This window comes from Lissotriton helveticus, chromosome 9, assembly GCF_964261635.1.
Source record: "Lissotriton helveticus chromosome 9, aLisHel1.1, whole genome shotgun sequence".
In the NCBI taxonomy this organism is placed as follows: Eukaryota; Metazoa; Chordata; class Amphibia; order Caudata; family Salamandridae; genus Lissotriton; species Lissotriton helveticus.
In genome coordinates, this window is record NC_136070.1 from 287,459,482 (window position 1) to 287,473,574 (window position 14,093).

General features: G+C 42.9%; 1 protein-coding gene across 1 annotated transcript in view; it reads right to left on the reverse strand.

Annotated features, from left to right (window-relative positions):
* The window catches only part of LOC144781259 (phospholipase B1, membrane-associated-like), a 211,649-nt gene that overhangs the window by 153,958 nt on the left and 43,598 nt on the right, over positions 1-14,093 (reverse strand). The window contains exon 4 of the mRNA XM_078660002.1: positions 10,311-10,369. Within this exon, the coding sequence (XP_078516128.1) occupies positions 10,311-10,369 (59 nt within the window). The remainder of the gene's footprint in view (positions 1-10,310; positions 10,370-14,093) is intronic.

Genomic DNA, 14,093 nt, shown 5'->3' on the forward strand with positions numbered 1-14,093 from the left:
CCCAATCCTGTCAGTGCGGAATTTGAAGACCCATTTCTGTTCCTTATAAAATAGGAATTTTGATATATCACTTATATGTGATGGAATAAACGGTTTCTCAAGAACAACCCACATAAAATCTGTTTCACTGTGGTTGTGTTGTAAAAAATGTTTAGTTAATCTTGAGACATCTTTTCTGCAACGAAACGTGCTTTTATGTTCTTGCATCCTCACTCGCACCTTCCTGGTGGTCATGCCTATATAGCGTAAATTATACGGGCATGTGATTTGGTAGATCAGGTTAGTGCTGTTACAGTTAGTAAAGTGTCTCAACTGCCAAGGGTGGTCGGTGCCTATGTCGATGCTTGTTGTCTTGGTCGTTAAAGGACAGACCGAACATCCCCCACATGGATGGTGTCCCATTACGGGAGGTAAGTCCCACAAGGTGCCCACCTCTCTGGTAGAAGTTTCTCGAGGACGGGTGTGTATCAGGCGGTCCCTTAGATTGCCCGACCTCTTAAATCCAAAAAGGGGAAACTCAATCTTATCATTGCTACTGTTTAGTATGCGCCAACGACGCCTAATGATTTTCTGGATACAATTGGATTTAGTATTATAGGTAGTAACCAGAGTCAGGCGATCCAGTTTGGTCTTCTCTCCTTTCGGTTCAAGAAGTGCCTCACGATGATTGTTGGCTGCACGTTTCAACGATTGTTTGATGAGTTTCCTAGGATAATGTCTACTGGTTAGCTGTTCCGATAATTCCTCTGCATGATGTGCAAAAGTTTCTGGAGTTGAACAATTCCGCCGAACTCGGAGGAATTGCCCAAAAGGCAAATTATCGCATAGGGATTTGGGGTGCTGACTCTCGTATAGGAGTAGCGAATTTCTTGCCATCGGTTTTCGATACAATTCACTTTCGAGACCAGTCTCCGTCGTGTAGATGGAGAGGTCCAGAAAGGAAACTTTCTCTTTGCTTGTTTCGATGGTAAAGTGTAAGAAATCGTTCTGATTATTCAGCCACCGATGGAAGTTTGTAACTGAATCTATGTCCCCTCTCCACACCACTAGAACATCATCTATATAGCGTTTCCACCACAATATAGACGAGAAAAAGGGGTTAGTTGGATTTAACACTGTTGTCTGTTCGAACATATGGACATACAGGTTTGCTAACGAAGGAGCAAAAATGGTGCCCATGCTCGTCCCTGAGACTTGATGGTATACCGTGTCTTCGTACCTGAAAATTTTTTCTTTCATAGCTATGGTGGCTAAAGACATAATTAAGGGTGGGCGGCCAGCTACGCTCCGTGCACGGAATGCGCGTAGTGCCGTCTCCTACGCATTTTGCATAGCGGGCGTAGCCAGGCGGCACTACGCGCGCTCCGCAGACGGAGCGTAGCCGGCCGCCACCCGCCTCCCTCCCGCCCTCCCTAAATATGCAAATAAAAGGATTTAAAGGTTTTAAAAACACTTACCTGTCCGCCGTGTCCCCGTGGCTCCCTCTCCCGTCCCTGAAATGGCGCCGCCGCCATTTCGGACACTAATGCGCATGCGCGGGCGGCCGCGCATGCGCATTTCTCATGAGAAATGCGCATGCGCGGCCGCCCGCGCATGCGCATTAGTATCCGAAATGGCGGCGGCGCGATTCCAGGGACGGGAGAGGGAGCCCCGGGACGCGGCGGACAGGTAAGTGTTTTTAAAACCTTTAAATCCTTTTATTTGCATATTTAGGGAGGGCGGGAGGGAGGCGGGCGGCGCGTAGTGGGGCTACGCGGAGTGCGCGGGTGGGCGTAGTTTTGCGCCCACTTCGCGTAGCTCCGCGGAGCCCCACTACGCACACTACGCCCAGGGTTAGACATAATGAAAGGTACAGGGGTGATAGAGTCTAGTTCAGTGTCACCCAGGATGGATCTGATGGTCTCCAAAGTCTCATCCTGGGGGATCGAGGTATACAGGGACTCGACATCTAGGGAGACTGGATAGTCTGTCTCCTGGTTGAAAGGGATATCCGGGATCACCCTCAGGACATCTGTGGTATCTTTCAGATAAGTAGGCATAGTGCGCACTATTGGTCTGAGGAAGTGATCTACAAAAGCCGAAAGGGGCTCTAGAACTGATCCTTGGCCAGAAATAATAGGCCTCCCTGGTGGTGGTCTCTGAGGTTTATGCACCTTAGGTAAGGTGTAGAAGTAGGGCATAATGGGATGTTGTGTCTGTAAAAATTGGGACTCTAAAGGAGTTATCCAACCTTCTGTTAAGGCTTCCTCTGTTAAGAATTTAATCTCATTCATTAGTCTTGGGGTATGATCTATAGTGAGTGGCTGGTATGCATTGGTGTTACTCAGCTGTCAAAGGCATTCAGTCCTATAAGTCTCCACATCTTGTAGTACAATCGATCCCCCTTTGTCGGCAGGCTTGATAATTACTGAGGAATCCTCAGTTAATGTTTTCAAAGCTTGTCTCTCCATTCTGGACAGATTATTATAGCCAGACTTAGGGGAGATCCAGATTTTTTCAATGTTATCTTTGACCGCCTGTTCAAAGGTGAACACTTGGGACGGTATGGCATGTGTTGGAGGTAGGAAAGTAGATTTGGGTCTTAGGCCGGTATTGACATCTCTCTCCAAATCAGACTCCTCATTACTTCTATTGTTAAAGAAGTAATGTAGTCGCAGTTTCCGAAAAAATTGGGCTAATTCAATCTGGAGTAAAAATGGATCGCCATTATCTGTCGTCACAAAGCCCAACCCTTTTATAAGAACCACTTCTTCAATGGCAGACAAGGTTTTCTTACTTAGATTAATCACCAAACTAGTCTCAGGTTGTAAGCCTACTCCTGAGCATTCTGTCTGGTGTGGCTCCTGGTCCCGGTATGAGGACCTGCCGTATCTTCCCATTGGACCTGTGGTTGTGCTTGTGTTTGTCTTCTTTTGCCCCGAGATCGTCGGGGGCCAAACGGTAAAAAAGGCTGATTATTGTATTGTGGGTAGCCTGGAAAAGGGCCCATTGGTGGCTGGAATGGCGCTGCACCCGCAATTGGCTGATACTAATTATCAGTACAGCCAAGCGGGTGGCAGATGGCATTTTAGTGGAAATACAAACCCTCGAGGGCCAAATCCGCGCTACAGTTACCCCGACAGCCTTTAAGAAACAGAAAGACGAGTCAGATAAATCAAACAAGGAGTTTTTTTATCCCATTTTGCAGACTAAGGTAGATAAGTTCAAAAAGGACTTGGCCAAGTTTAACCTTGAACGTATATACCCATACACGAGTGACAACTATAAAGCCCCCGACTTCAGTCGCAACGGGCGTATGTATGGATCCGACTACTCTGGGTATAGCTCTGATTCTGGCAGTGACCAAGGAGCTTCCAATCCACAAACACCTGCTGGTGGCGGCCGAGGTAGGTCTGGTAGGGCTGGTAGATATCAGAACCATAGAGGACAGTATAACATGGCAGGACAAATGTGGTGGCCTCCAGCACCGTGGGGACATCCGGGCAATTTTCAGCAGCCATTCCAGCCACCAATGGGCCCTTTTCCAGGCTACCCACAATACAATAATCAGCCTTTTTTACCGTTTGGCCCCCGACGATCTCGGGGCAAAAGAAGACAAACACAAGGACAACCACAGGTCCAATGGGAAGATACGGCAGGTCCTCATACCGGGACCAGGAGCCACACCAGACAGAATGCTCAGGAGTAGGCTTACAACCTGAGACTAGTTTGGTGATTAATCTAAGTAAGAAAACCTTGTCTGCCATTGAAGAAGTGGTTCTTAATAAAGGGTTGGGCTTTGTGACGACAGATAATGGCGATCCATTTTTACTCCAGATTGAATTAGCCCAATTTTGTTCGGAAACTGCGACTACATTACTTCTTTAACAATAGAAGTAATGAGGAGTCTGATTTGGAGAGAGATGTCAATACCGGCCTAAGACCCAAATCTACTTTCCTACCTCCAACACATGCCATACCGTCCCAAGTGTTCACCTTTGAACAGGCGGTCAAAGATGACATTGAAAAAATCTGGATCTCCCCTAAGTCTGGCTATAATAATCTGTCCAGAATGGAGAGACAAGCTTTGAAAACATTAACTGAGGATTCCTCAGTAATTATCAAGCCTGCCAACAAAGGGGGATCGATTGTACTACAAGATGTGGAGACTTATAGGACTAAATGCCTTCGACAGCTGAGTAACACCAATGCATACCAGCCACTCACTATAGATCCTACCCCAAGACTAATGAATGAGATTACATTCTTAACAGAGGAAGCCTTAACAGAAGGTTGGATAACTCCTTTAGAGTCCCAATTTTTACAGACACAACATCCCATTATGCCCTACTTCTACACCTTACCTAAGGTGCATAAACCTCAGAGACCACCACCAGGGAGGCCTATTATTTCTGGCCAAGGATCAGTTCTAGAGCCCCTTTCGGCTTTTGTAGATCACTTCCTCAGACCAATAGTGCGCACTATGCCTACTTATCTGAAAGATACCACAGATGTCCTGAGGGTGATCCCGGATATCCCTTTCAACCAGGAGACAGACTATCTAGTCTCCCTAGATGTCGAGTCCCTGTATACCTCGATCCCCCAGGATGAGACTTTGGAGACCATCAGATCCATCCTGGGTGACACTGAACTAGACTCTATCACCCCTGTACCTTTCATTATGTCTTTAGCCACCATAGCTATGAAAGGACATTTTTTCAGGTACGAAGACACGGTATACCATCAAGTCTCAGGGACGAGCATGGGCAGCATTTTTGCTCCTTCGTTAGCAAACCTGTATGTCCATATGTTCGAACAGACAACAGTGTTAAATCCAACTAACCCCTTTTTCTCGTCTATATTGTGGTGGAAACGCTATATAGATGATGTTCTAGTGGTGTGGAGAGGGGACATAGATTCAGTTACAAACTTCCATCGGTGGCTGAATAATCAGAACGATTTCTTACACTTTACCATCGAAACAAGCAAAGAGAAGGTTTCCTTTCTGGACCTCTCCATCTACACGACGGAGACTGGTCTCGAAAGTGAATTGTATCGAAAACCGATGGCAAGAAATTCGCTACTCCTATACGAGAGTCAGCACCCCAAATCCCTACGCGATAATTTGCCTTTTGGGCAATTCCTCCGAGTTCGGCGGAATTGTTCAACTCCAGAAACTTTTGCACATCATGCAGAGGAATTATCGGAACAGCTAACCAGTAGACATTATCCTAGGAAACTCATCAAACAATCGTTGAAACGTGCAGCCAACAATCATCGTGAGGCACTTCTTGAACCGAAAGGAGAGAAGACCAAACTGGATCGCTTGACTCTGGTTACTACCTATAATACTAAATCCAATTGTATCCAGAAAATCATTAGGCGTCGTTGGCGCATACTAAACAGTAGCAATGATAAGATTGAGTTTCCCCTTTTTGCATTTAAGAGGTCGGGCAATCTAAGGGACCGCCTGATACACACCCGTCCTCGAGAAACTTCTACCAGAGAGGTGGGCACCTTGTGGGACTTACCTCCCGTAATGGGACACCATCCATGTGGGGGATGTTCGGTCTGTCCTTTAACGACCAAGACAACAAGCATCGACATAGGCACCGACCACCCTTGGCAGTTGAGACACTTTACTAACTGTAACAGCACTAACCTGATCTACCAAATCACATGCCCGTGTAATTTACGCTATATAGGCATGACCACCAGGAAGGTGCGAGTGAGGATGCAAGAACATAAAAGCACATTTCGTTGCAGAAAAGATGTCTCAAGATTAACTAAACATTTTTTACAACACAACCACAGTGAAACAGATTTTATGTGGGTTGTTCTTGAGAAACCGTTTATTCCATCACATATAAGTGATATATCAAAATTCCTATTTTATAAGGAACAGAAATGGGTCTTCAAATTACGCACTGACAGGATTGGGCTCAACGATGATATTCCGTGGTTCAATTTACAATGATTATGACCACCCTGTCAGTAAGATGTGATTCCACTCCATGTTGTTCTTAACAGTTGGAGTTATTTTATCACTATAACGTGTTTGCAGCATTCTATGATACCTATAAGACTACCATACTAAGTGTCTTTATAACTTTCAGAAGATGCAAGAGACGATAGTTGTTGAGTGCATATAGCTGAGCTTATTTTCTGCTTAACTATAGCTGTTATTTGAGGGACATTACTCTGTAGTTTGCTCCTATTTCATAAGATCTGGGGTTTGTACCATTCTTGATACTGTGGTTGGTTGGAACTACTCCTTCCTGGTTTGGTGACATCCCCCTGTAGTCCGTCCAAAATCACGTGAGAGTACGCGAGTTAAGCTGGGTTTGCTTTAGAACTACTCCTTCCTGTTTTGGTGACATCATCCTGTAGTCCGTTTGAAATCTCGCGAGAGCACGCGATTAAAGATGTCATCGGTAAACACTGTTTGCTTTAACAACTATATCCCGGTATACGCAATCTGTTTTTCCTAACCCTTCCTGTAGAGTTTAGGAAATGTTTCCCTCTTTTTTGTTTGCTATTTTCAACACAATGTTTAAATACAACCAGGCTGTGGTTGGTTAAAACTACTCCTTCCTGGTCTGGTGACATCATTTTGTAGTCTGTCAAAATCTCGCGAGATTACGCGAGTTAAGCTGGGGTTGCTTTGAACTATTCCTTCCTGGTTTGGTGACATCATCCTGTAGAGTTTACGAAATGTTTCCCTTTTCTGTTTGCTATTTCCAACACTATGTTTAATTACAATCAGGCTGCGGTTGTTTAAAACTATTCCTTCCTGGTCTGGTGACATCATTCTGTAGTCCATCAAAATCTCGCGAGAGTACGCGAGTTAAGCTGGTCTCAACGTATGAAATAGAGGCTCTTTCGAGCAGCCCAATGCCTCTCCCTGACTCAGTCATCGTTTGGGACAACGACGGACAGGTAGGCTCTAGAATCAGTATGGGCTGTTTTTTGGCACTTGTTTTATGAGGACTTGGTTAACATTAAATAGTGATAAACAAGCCAACTACCTCATGGTTGTCTCATTAAAAGTTTGGCCCCTTTTATCTGTCAGCCTTGAATAGGGGACAGAAGGTCTTTTTGCTGTATTGGCAATCATTTTTTGAGTTTATTTAAACTACATATGCTAAAATATTTTTTGTAAAGTCTAGCTAGAAAGTTGTATGTGGGTGCGAGGACTCTCTTGGGTGATAAGTTTATACCAGGAAGTCAGGCTCTATGTGCAAGACACATTGGTGCACCCCAAGCATTATTAATAGAGAGAGCAGGGTAAAAAGGGCTCGCTCTATCTATACTAAGTGTAGGGGTTGTCTTGTCCTTACAGAGCGGGGTCTCACATTTACCTGAGCCAGGTCCAGGAAGAGGTGAGGTCCTTTCCCCGGGCACACTGGGTGAGTACTTGAAAATCTTGAACACTAATGAATAGATTACCGTTTTTAACAGACCTTTGAACCTAATAAGGGTCCACATATGTTTTTGTTGTTGTAGATCACACCAGGTGCCAAGGAGGAATTGAAACAGATATAGGAGAAATATATCCTTTACTGTTATTAGTTCACTTGTGTGTTTTTTATTATAATTTTTTCACACGTTTCTCACTAATTTGGCAGTAGCATTCTTTGAGAACAGAGACCCTGACGAAAGCCTTGGGTTTCCTCCCATAATAGGCTGAAACATGTTGGTCCTCTCGCAGCTATTTGTTTAAACTGCGTTTATGTTGTTGCACTGTTCTTGTTTTTAACAAGGAAGGGGCTTATGCCCAATAAAGTAATTTTTGTTAAAGCTCCCTATCCTGTTTTAACCATCACATTCATCTTCATTTTTTTGCACTGCACTTTCCCATCAGATCATCATCATTTGGTCTAATCTAGTAATTGTAGGTCATTACCCCATGCCAAAGATGGGGGTATGCCGTATGTCTCAATGATCAAGAGACAGAATACCCTGGCAGGATTACCAAATGAAAACATTGATCCATAAAAGTTATTGATGGGAATCCATAATGGGTTTTGATTAGCAATTACAGGTGGCCCTTTTCTTGGCGATCTGGTCTGTTGTTCATAACTGTTAGCCACTTCTTTATCTTGTTGTACTTTTTAGACATGAAGGTATTTTGAAAGATATTCAGATCAGGTTTCTGATTTAGACCTCTAAGTTTGTTTGTTGTTCATGTTGTTCCTTCAAGGGGATAGAACTTAGACGGGTCTTTAAATGTCCCTTTAGCCCTCCGATACCGTTTTGTTAGTTATATAATGCCTGAAATAACTCTTGCTTATGTCTATTACAACTTTTGCGATGGACACAACTGGCTTGATGAACACAAACCTCCTTATGGGAATAGCTCTCAGCCCTCTGAAAGACATTATCATCAACCCATCTCCTAGAAAATCAACAGCAGACCTGATTGTGTCAGCCATCTTCTGGCCTGTTTCCAAACATCCTTTCTGCAGCAGAGTCAAAGAAATGACAAGAGTATGTGAAACTAAGCCACGTTTCATTCGTCCACCAATGACTTCTGACTGATGAAGCACCTAACTCACACTTCCTTACATGACAGAAGAATCCTCCTTCATTTGTGCACAGCGTATGACCTTATTAGCCACACAATACATCTAAAGGGTTGCGAGGCAAACAGAGTAACTGTGCAGCTCTCCCTTCCATGTAAAAATCCCACACCTTTAAAATGAACACAGAATTTAGATTAGGAACACGCTTGTCCTGGCATGCACTGAACAATGTAACACGATCTGCTCTGGTCTACCCAAGATACTTATTGCCAGGATAAAACAGCTCTATAACCAAGAAGACAGAATGTGCCTTAACCTCAGTAAGCTGGGCCACATCAAACCTACACTTAAAGACCTCCACTGGCTCTCAGCAGATGCCAAGATTAAATGTAAGATTCTTTGTACCACCCACAAAGGTTACAGGGGCAAGGGCCCAATTTTCCTGAAGAAGATAATGCCTCACTACACCCCCAACATAGATCTTTGCTCTCTGTCAGTCCATCAGATCAATAATCGATCTTTCATCCACGTGAAACACAATGGGAAACCTCAGGGCCTTGAAGAATCAAGGCTCTCAAACATCATTAACCTGAAATTAAGAGTCAAACACAAATAACAACATAAAGCTAAGAAAACCCTGCAAGCTGAACCTTTTCTGGCTGTCCTTCAACTGACATTTTAACTAAAATGAAAGGTCGCCCTGAAGTACAATTGGATGCTAGCCTCACTTTTCAGATATCTAGTTGCACCTTCTAACTGCAAGCAAAGGTTACTGAGAGGTATCATAGAGTGCTACACTAAACACAATAAATAAACAAATATAGGTCAACTGGTATACACACAGGCACCACCTTCCAAACACAACAGAACAAATGAATACACATAGAAATGATAACCAATTGTAAATCAGCAGTTACTGCTTACTTGAAACAAAGCTTACAATAGACAAGAGGACTATATGTAGGAAAAAGGCATTATATACCAGAAGAACGCAAAATAAAAACTACCATATGAGGATTAATGCAATTGTTTACTACTATAATTTTGCATACTCTTGATGACCCCTGTATTAGTTACAATTCTTTGAAAATATCAATATGCTTTCGTCTTACACACTACTTCATACAATGCCTCTCTCATTACTTAATTTGAGCCGGTGGTTGAGGATGGAGCACCATGGAACTCGTTTTTGGGGGCTGGCACTTTTTTCCTATCAGAGTATCACAAAGCGTAAAAGAAAAACAGAAAAATAGGAAAGAAGGAGAAAGACAGAAAAACAGTGACAAAGGTAGAACATAGGAATGTAAAAGAACCTGCAAGAGTACAATAAAGGAACCAAGGGTCTCTGGTGGTGAATGAAAGATGCATGAAGTGAAATAAGGACTAGGCATTTTTGGCATTTGGCACTCCTGCCATTTAGTAGCCCAGCCACAGACTTCTGAACAAACCTTTGGGCCCTGGAACTTTGGATTAGAGAACATATCCATTGTTGCATTTCACATTACTGTGCACCTCTAAATAAAGACCTAAGTGACCACGGAACTACAGGATTGCACAATTTAAAAATATACACTACCCTCAATGATTTTAGAATGGATTAAAATCGTCCATTCATAAATTCGATTTGGAAATGTTGCTGATCAATATGATAGTGAATTTCTGAATTTAGAAAGCTCCTCGACTTATGCCACTTTCAAAACCGAAACATTTTAACTGATATACTAATTTTAGCTACAAATTATGTATCACTACACTTGAGGAAACACATTGTAAATTAGTAAGAAAAATAATCAAATGACAACTTACAGTAAGGGAGTCTCCAAGAGCAGCAACTATCTTGACGTCAGCAGCTTTGACTCTTTCAACTGAATGATAGGAAAAATAAAGAGAGGACGTAAGGGAAAATATTGTAAATTCAAAACTCCAGTGTTGGGAACTATGGACCATATGTACAAAACATTTTGAGGATCGGGCTGTTTCCGACCGCAAAAAATGTTTTTTCTCATGTGCAAATGCAATTCACTATGGCATAGATGCATCAAGGTAAAATCCGCTCGCAAAGGGGCAGATTCTCAGAATCTGCCCCTTTGCGACCGGTATTTTTGCATTTGGGATGCATCATCCCAAATGCAAAAATCGCAAATTAGGAAATCGCAAAATTGCGATTACTTGCATTTAAGGAATCTCAAATTGAGATTCCTTAAATGCAATGCATTAAAGTTTAAAAAATATCGATTTCGTTAACAGGGATTGAAAATTACCATGAAGTTGAACTTCATGGTAATTTGCAAAAACTTTGAAAAATGCTGCCCTAAGGGCATGTGTGTGCGCAACATATGTGCACGGATCAATTTCAGGGGGTGCAACAGGGTGTCCTTTGGACACCCCTGCACCCTTGAAATCGCATTCTCAATTTGCGATTCGCTACTTGTGAATTGCAAATTGAGAATGTCTTCCCATTCATTCCCATGGGCCTCCAGGCCCATAGGAATTAATTGGGAGGTATTCCTTAATTGCGACTCGCAATTTGCGAGTCGCAATTAAGGAATTTTAAAAAATCGCTATTTTTTTAGTGATTTCTTCATGCATTGCATTTTGCTATTCCTTAATAGCGAATCGCTATTTTTCACTATTAAGGAATAGCAAAATGGGTTCTTGATGCATCTGGGGGTAACTTGTTACCGCATGGCAATTTGGTTTAGCGATTCGGTATTTGTAAGGGGCATGTTTAGGGCGTCCCTTCCAAATACCGAATTGGAGTACTATTTATGAATATTCTCCGACTGAATTATGGTAATCATTTGCAAATAGGAAGGGTTCCCCAGGGGACCCCTGCCCCTATGAGAATGTAAAAAAAAATATACATGTTTAAGAATATACAGTGGAAGTCGCAATTCTTAAATTTTCTACATGTGGCCCGAACTTCTTAAATGTCGTGCATATTTTAGGCTTTATGGGCCAGATGTAGGTAAATTCAATTTAGCGAGTCCTTAATAGCGATTTTTACAGATTCGCTATTAACACCTTAGGAGCTTCGTAAATAAACCTCCCCAGTGCTGCGCTGTCCATTATCCAGTGCTGAACTGGACGTCCAGCGGTCGCACGCAGCACTGGGGAGGTAGTGCCCGTGACGACCGTTGGCCGACGGCAGCACTTAAAGGGTTAAGGGTTCGCTAAATTTAATGTAGGTAGGAATCGCAAAAATGTTTGCGATTCCTTAATATTCCTTAATTGCGAATCGCAAATTGAGATTCGCAATCAATGAATACCATCCTATTCATTCCTATGTGCCAAGAGGCCCTTAGGAATGAATAGGATTTGCACCCGCAATTTGCGAGTAACCAAGAGGCACTCGCAAATTCCGGGCGCAATTTCAAGGGTGCAAGGGTTCCAAAAGGACACCCTGTTGCACCCCTGAATTGTGCATGTGTGCACATGTGGCGCACATACATGCCCTAAGAGCATGAAGGTGTGCCACATGGCACTTTAAAAAAAGCAAAAAAGCTTTTTTTTATATGGAAATCGCTAATTACCACCAACTTGAAGTTGGTGGTAATTAGCGTTTCCTTAAGGCTAAAGTGCACTTTCTTTTGTGCTTCTTACATTGCATTTAAGGAATTTGTGATTCCTTAAAATCAATTGCAAAATAAGGAATCACAATTTTTGCGAGTCCTTATTTTGCGAGAAGGTTAAATCTTACCTACATTTCTCAAAGCCAAATTGCGATGGCAAAGGCTGAAATTCTGTGAATTTCGGCTTTTGCGGTCGCTATTTGGCTTCCTAAATCTGGCCCTATGTGCTGAGTGTTTCTCTCACAGAACTTGGATCCAGAAGTGATGAAGCAAAGCTTCGCATATTTTGCGACTTGCTGTATTCATGAACCTCGTTTATGTGTAACAAGGTAATATTTGTATGTCTTACTAACGTTTATATTTAGTTTAAGCAAAGTTTATGAAGCTTGCCTATGTGTATTCCTAATGCATTTAATCCATGTCCGTAAAATATGGCCGCTGCTTGTATTTAGTTACTGCGCATGCGTCAGTCACACTCACGTGTCCTGACGTGTCTGCAGAGTTGGAGGGAAATTTATGCGCATGCGTAATACATAGCTTTGCCAGTAACGTGGTACTGCTCGTGCCACTGCTCTTGTGCCTGTTATATGTAGCTAACATTTAGACTGCATAAGTATATTTTATAGTGATAAGTTGAAAGTACAAAACCAAATGATGTGTTTTCATAATGTTATTTTTATGTATTAATTTGTTTTCGCTTGCTTTTCATGTACCGCGGGAAATGGGGGTCTGTCTATACCGAAAGCCATCTTGGAGGTCCCTTCTGCGCATGTGCGACTTTTCGGGGACCTGACAACCTTGGCTGATGGAACTTAGCCAGCTGGCAGTGATGGGCAAGATGCTCCTGAGAACTGACCTGCGAACTCGGCTGAGCGGAGTCACATGTCCCTGTTCAGCTACATTGTACAATTGTCATTGTATTTCTTTGCAGTTTCTCATGGGAACCCCAATCTCGCTAGGCGGTACCCAGATATGTAAATGAAGCATCCAAATAGTGTGTTATGATTGGTGTATTACCCAAATCCTACCTTAGGACCAATTGAAATTGGGGATTCTGACACTTTGCAACATTTGGGGGGTGGTACCCTGTCCCAAAACAGTATATCTACCCTGGGTTCACCTAGGGAAATTGTCCGACTTGTCTGGTTTAGCTGACCTGTCACTGACCCATCGTACTCAATAGGTGACTGAAGATACAGAGCGCTGCGGAGCACTCTGTCTGAAATTGACCATAGACTAAGATTCTACTGAACCTTAAAGTGCTGGTGAAGCACTTTGCTGGGAGTTCGCTGACCCAATCGGGGTCTTGATCGATAGCTGCAGAGAGGGTGGAGCGCAGGCGTTGCTTCCAAACTGCGGGTGCGGTCCTGTCCTGAGCGGTCCTGTCCTGAGGGTTTGCTGTCCTGTCCTGAGGGTTTGCTGTCCTGTCCTGAGGTCCTGTCCTGATTCCTAATCTGAGGGTATCCTGTCCTGTCCTGGGTGTCCATTCTGCACCTGCTGTCCTTTGAGGGGTATCCTTCCTTGAGGGTTTCCTGTCCTTAAACTGACCCGTGGCCAGGGTTTGGTTTCCACACCAGTCTAGGTAAATACTGCTCTAAGTTCTTTAAACTTGCACCTTTCTATTTTCTGTCTTTGCTTTAATAAAGTGACATCTTGCACATGTTGATTTTCCATGCTTTTGCCGCAAACTATTGAATCTTAAAGTCAATTGCATATTTTCTTAAATTGTTCCTATGCTATCCTACCTTTTAGAAATCATATTTTGCATTGCAGTTTGTCATTTTCTGATATGGTCTAGAACAGCCTTACTTAAATTTTCTAAAGAGTTTTTGCCTTGAATGCATAGCATATTTCCCTTGCCTTTCATATTTGCATTTGAATGATTACCCTGACTTTATTTCTCTATAGTTATGTACTTTTCATTATCTTGGTTATTGATTGCCTTATTCTTGTAAGTTTGATGCTTGATGAAAACGAACTTTAGATAAATATTTTAAAACTTCCAGTTGTCCGTGGT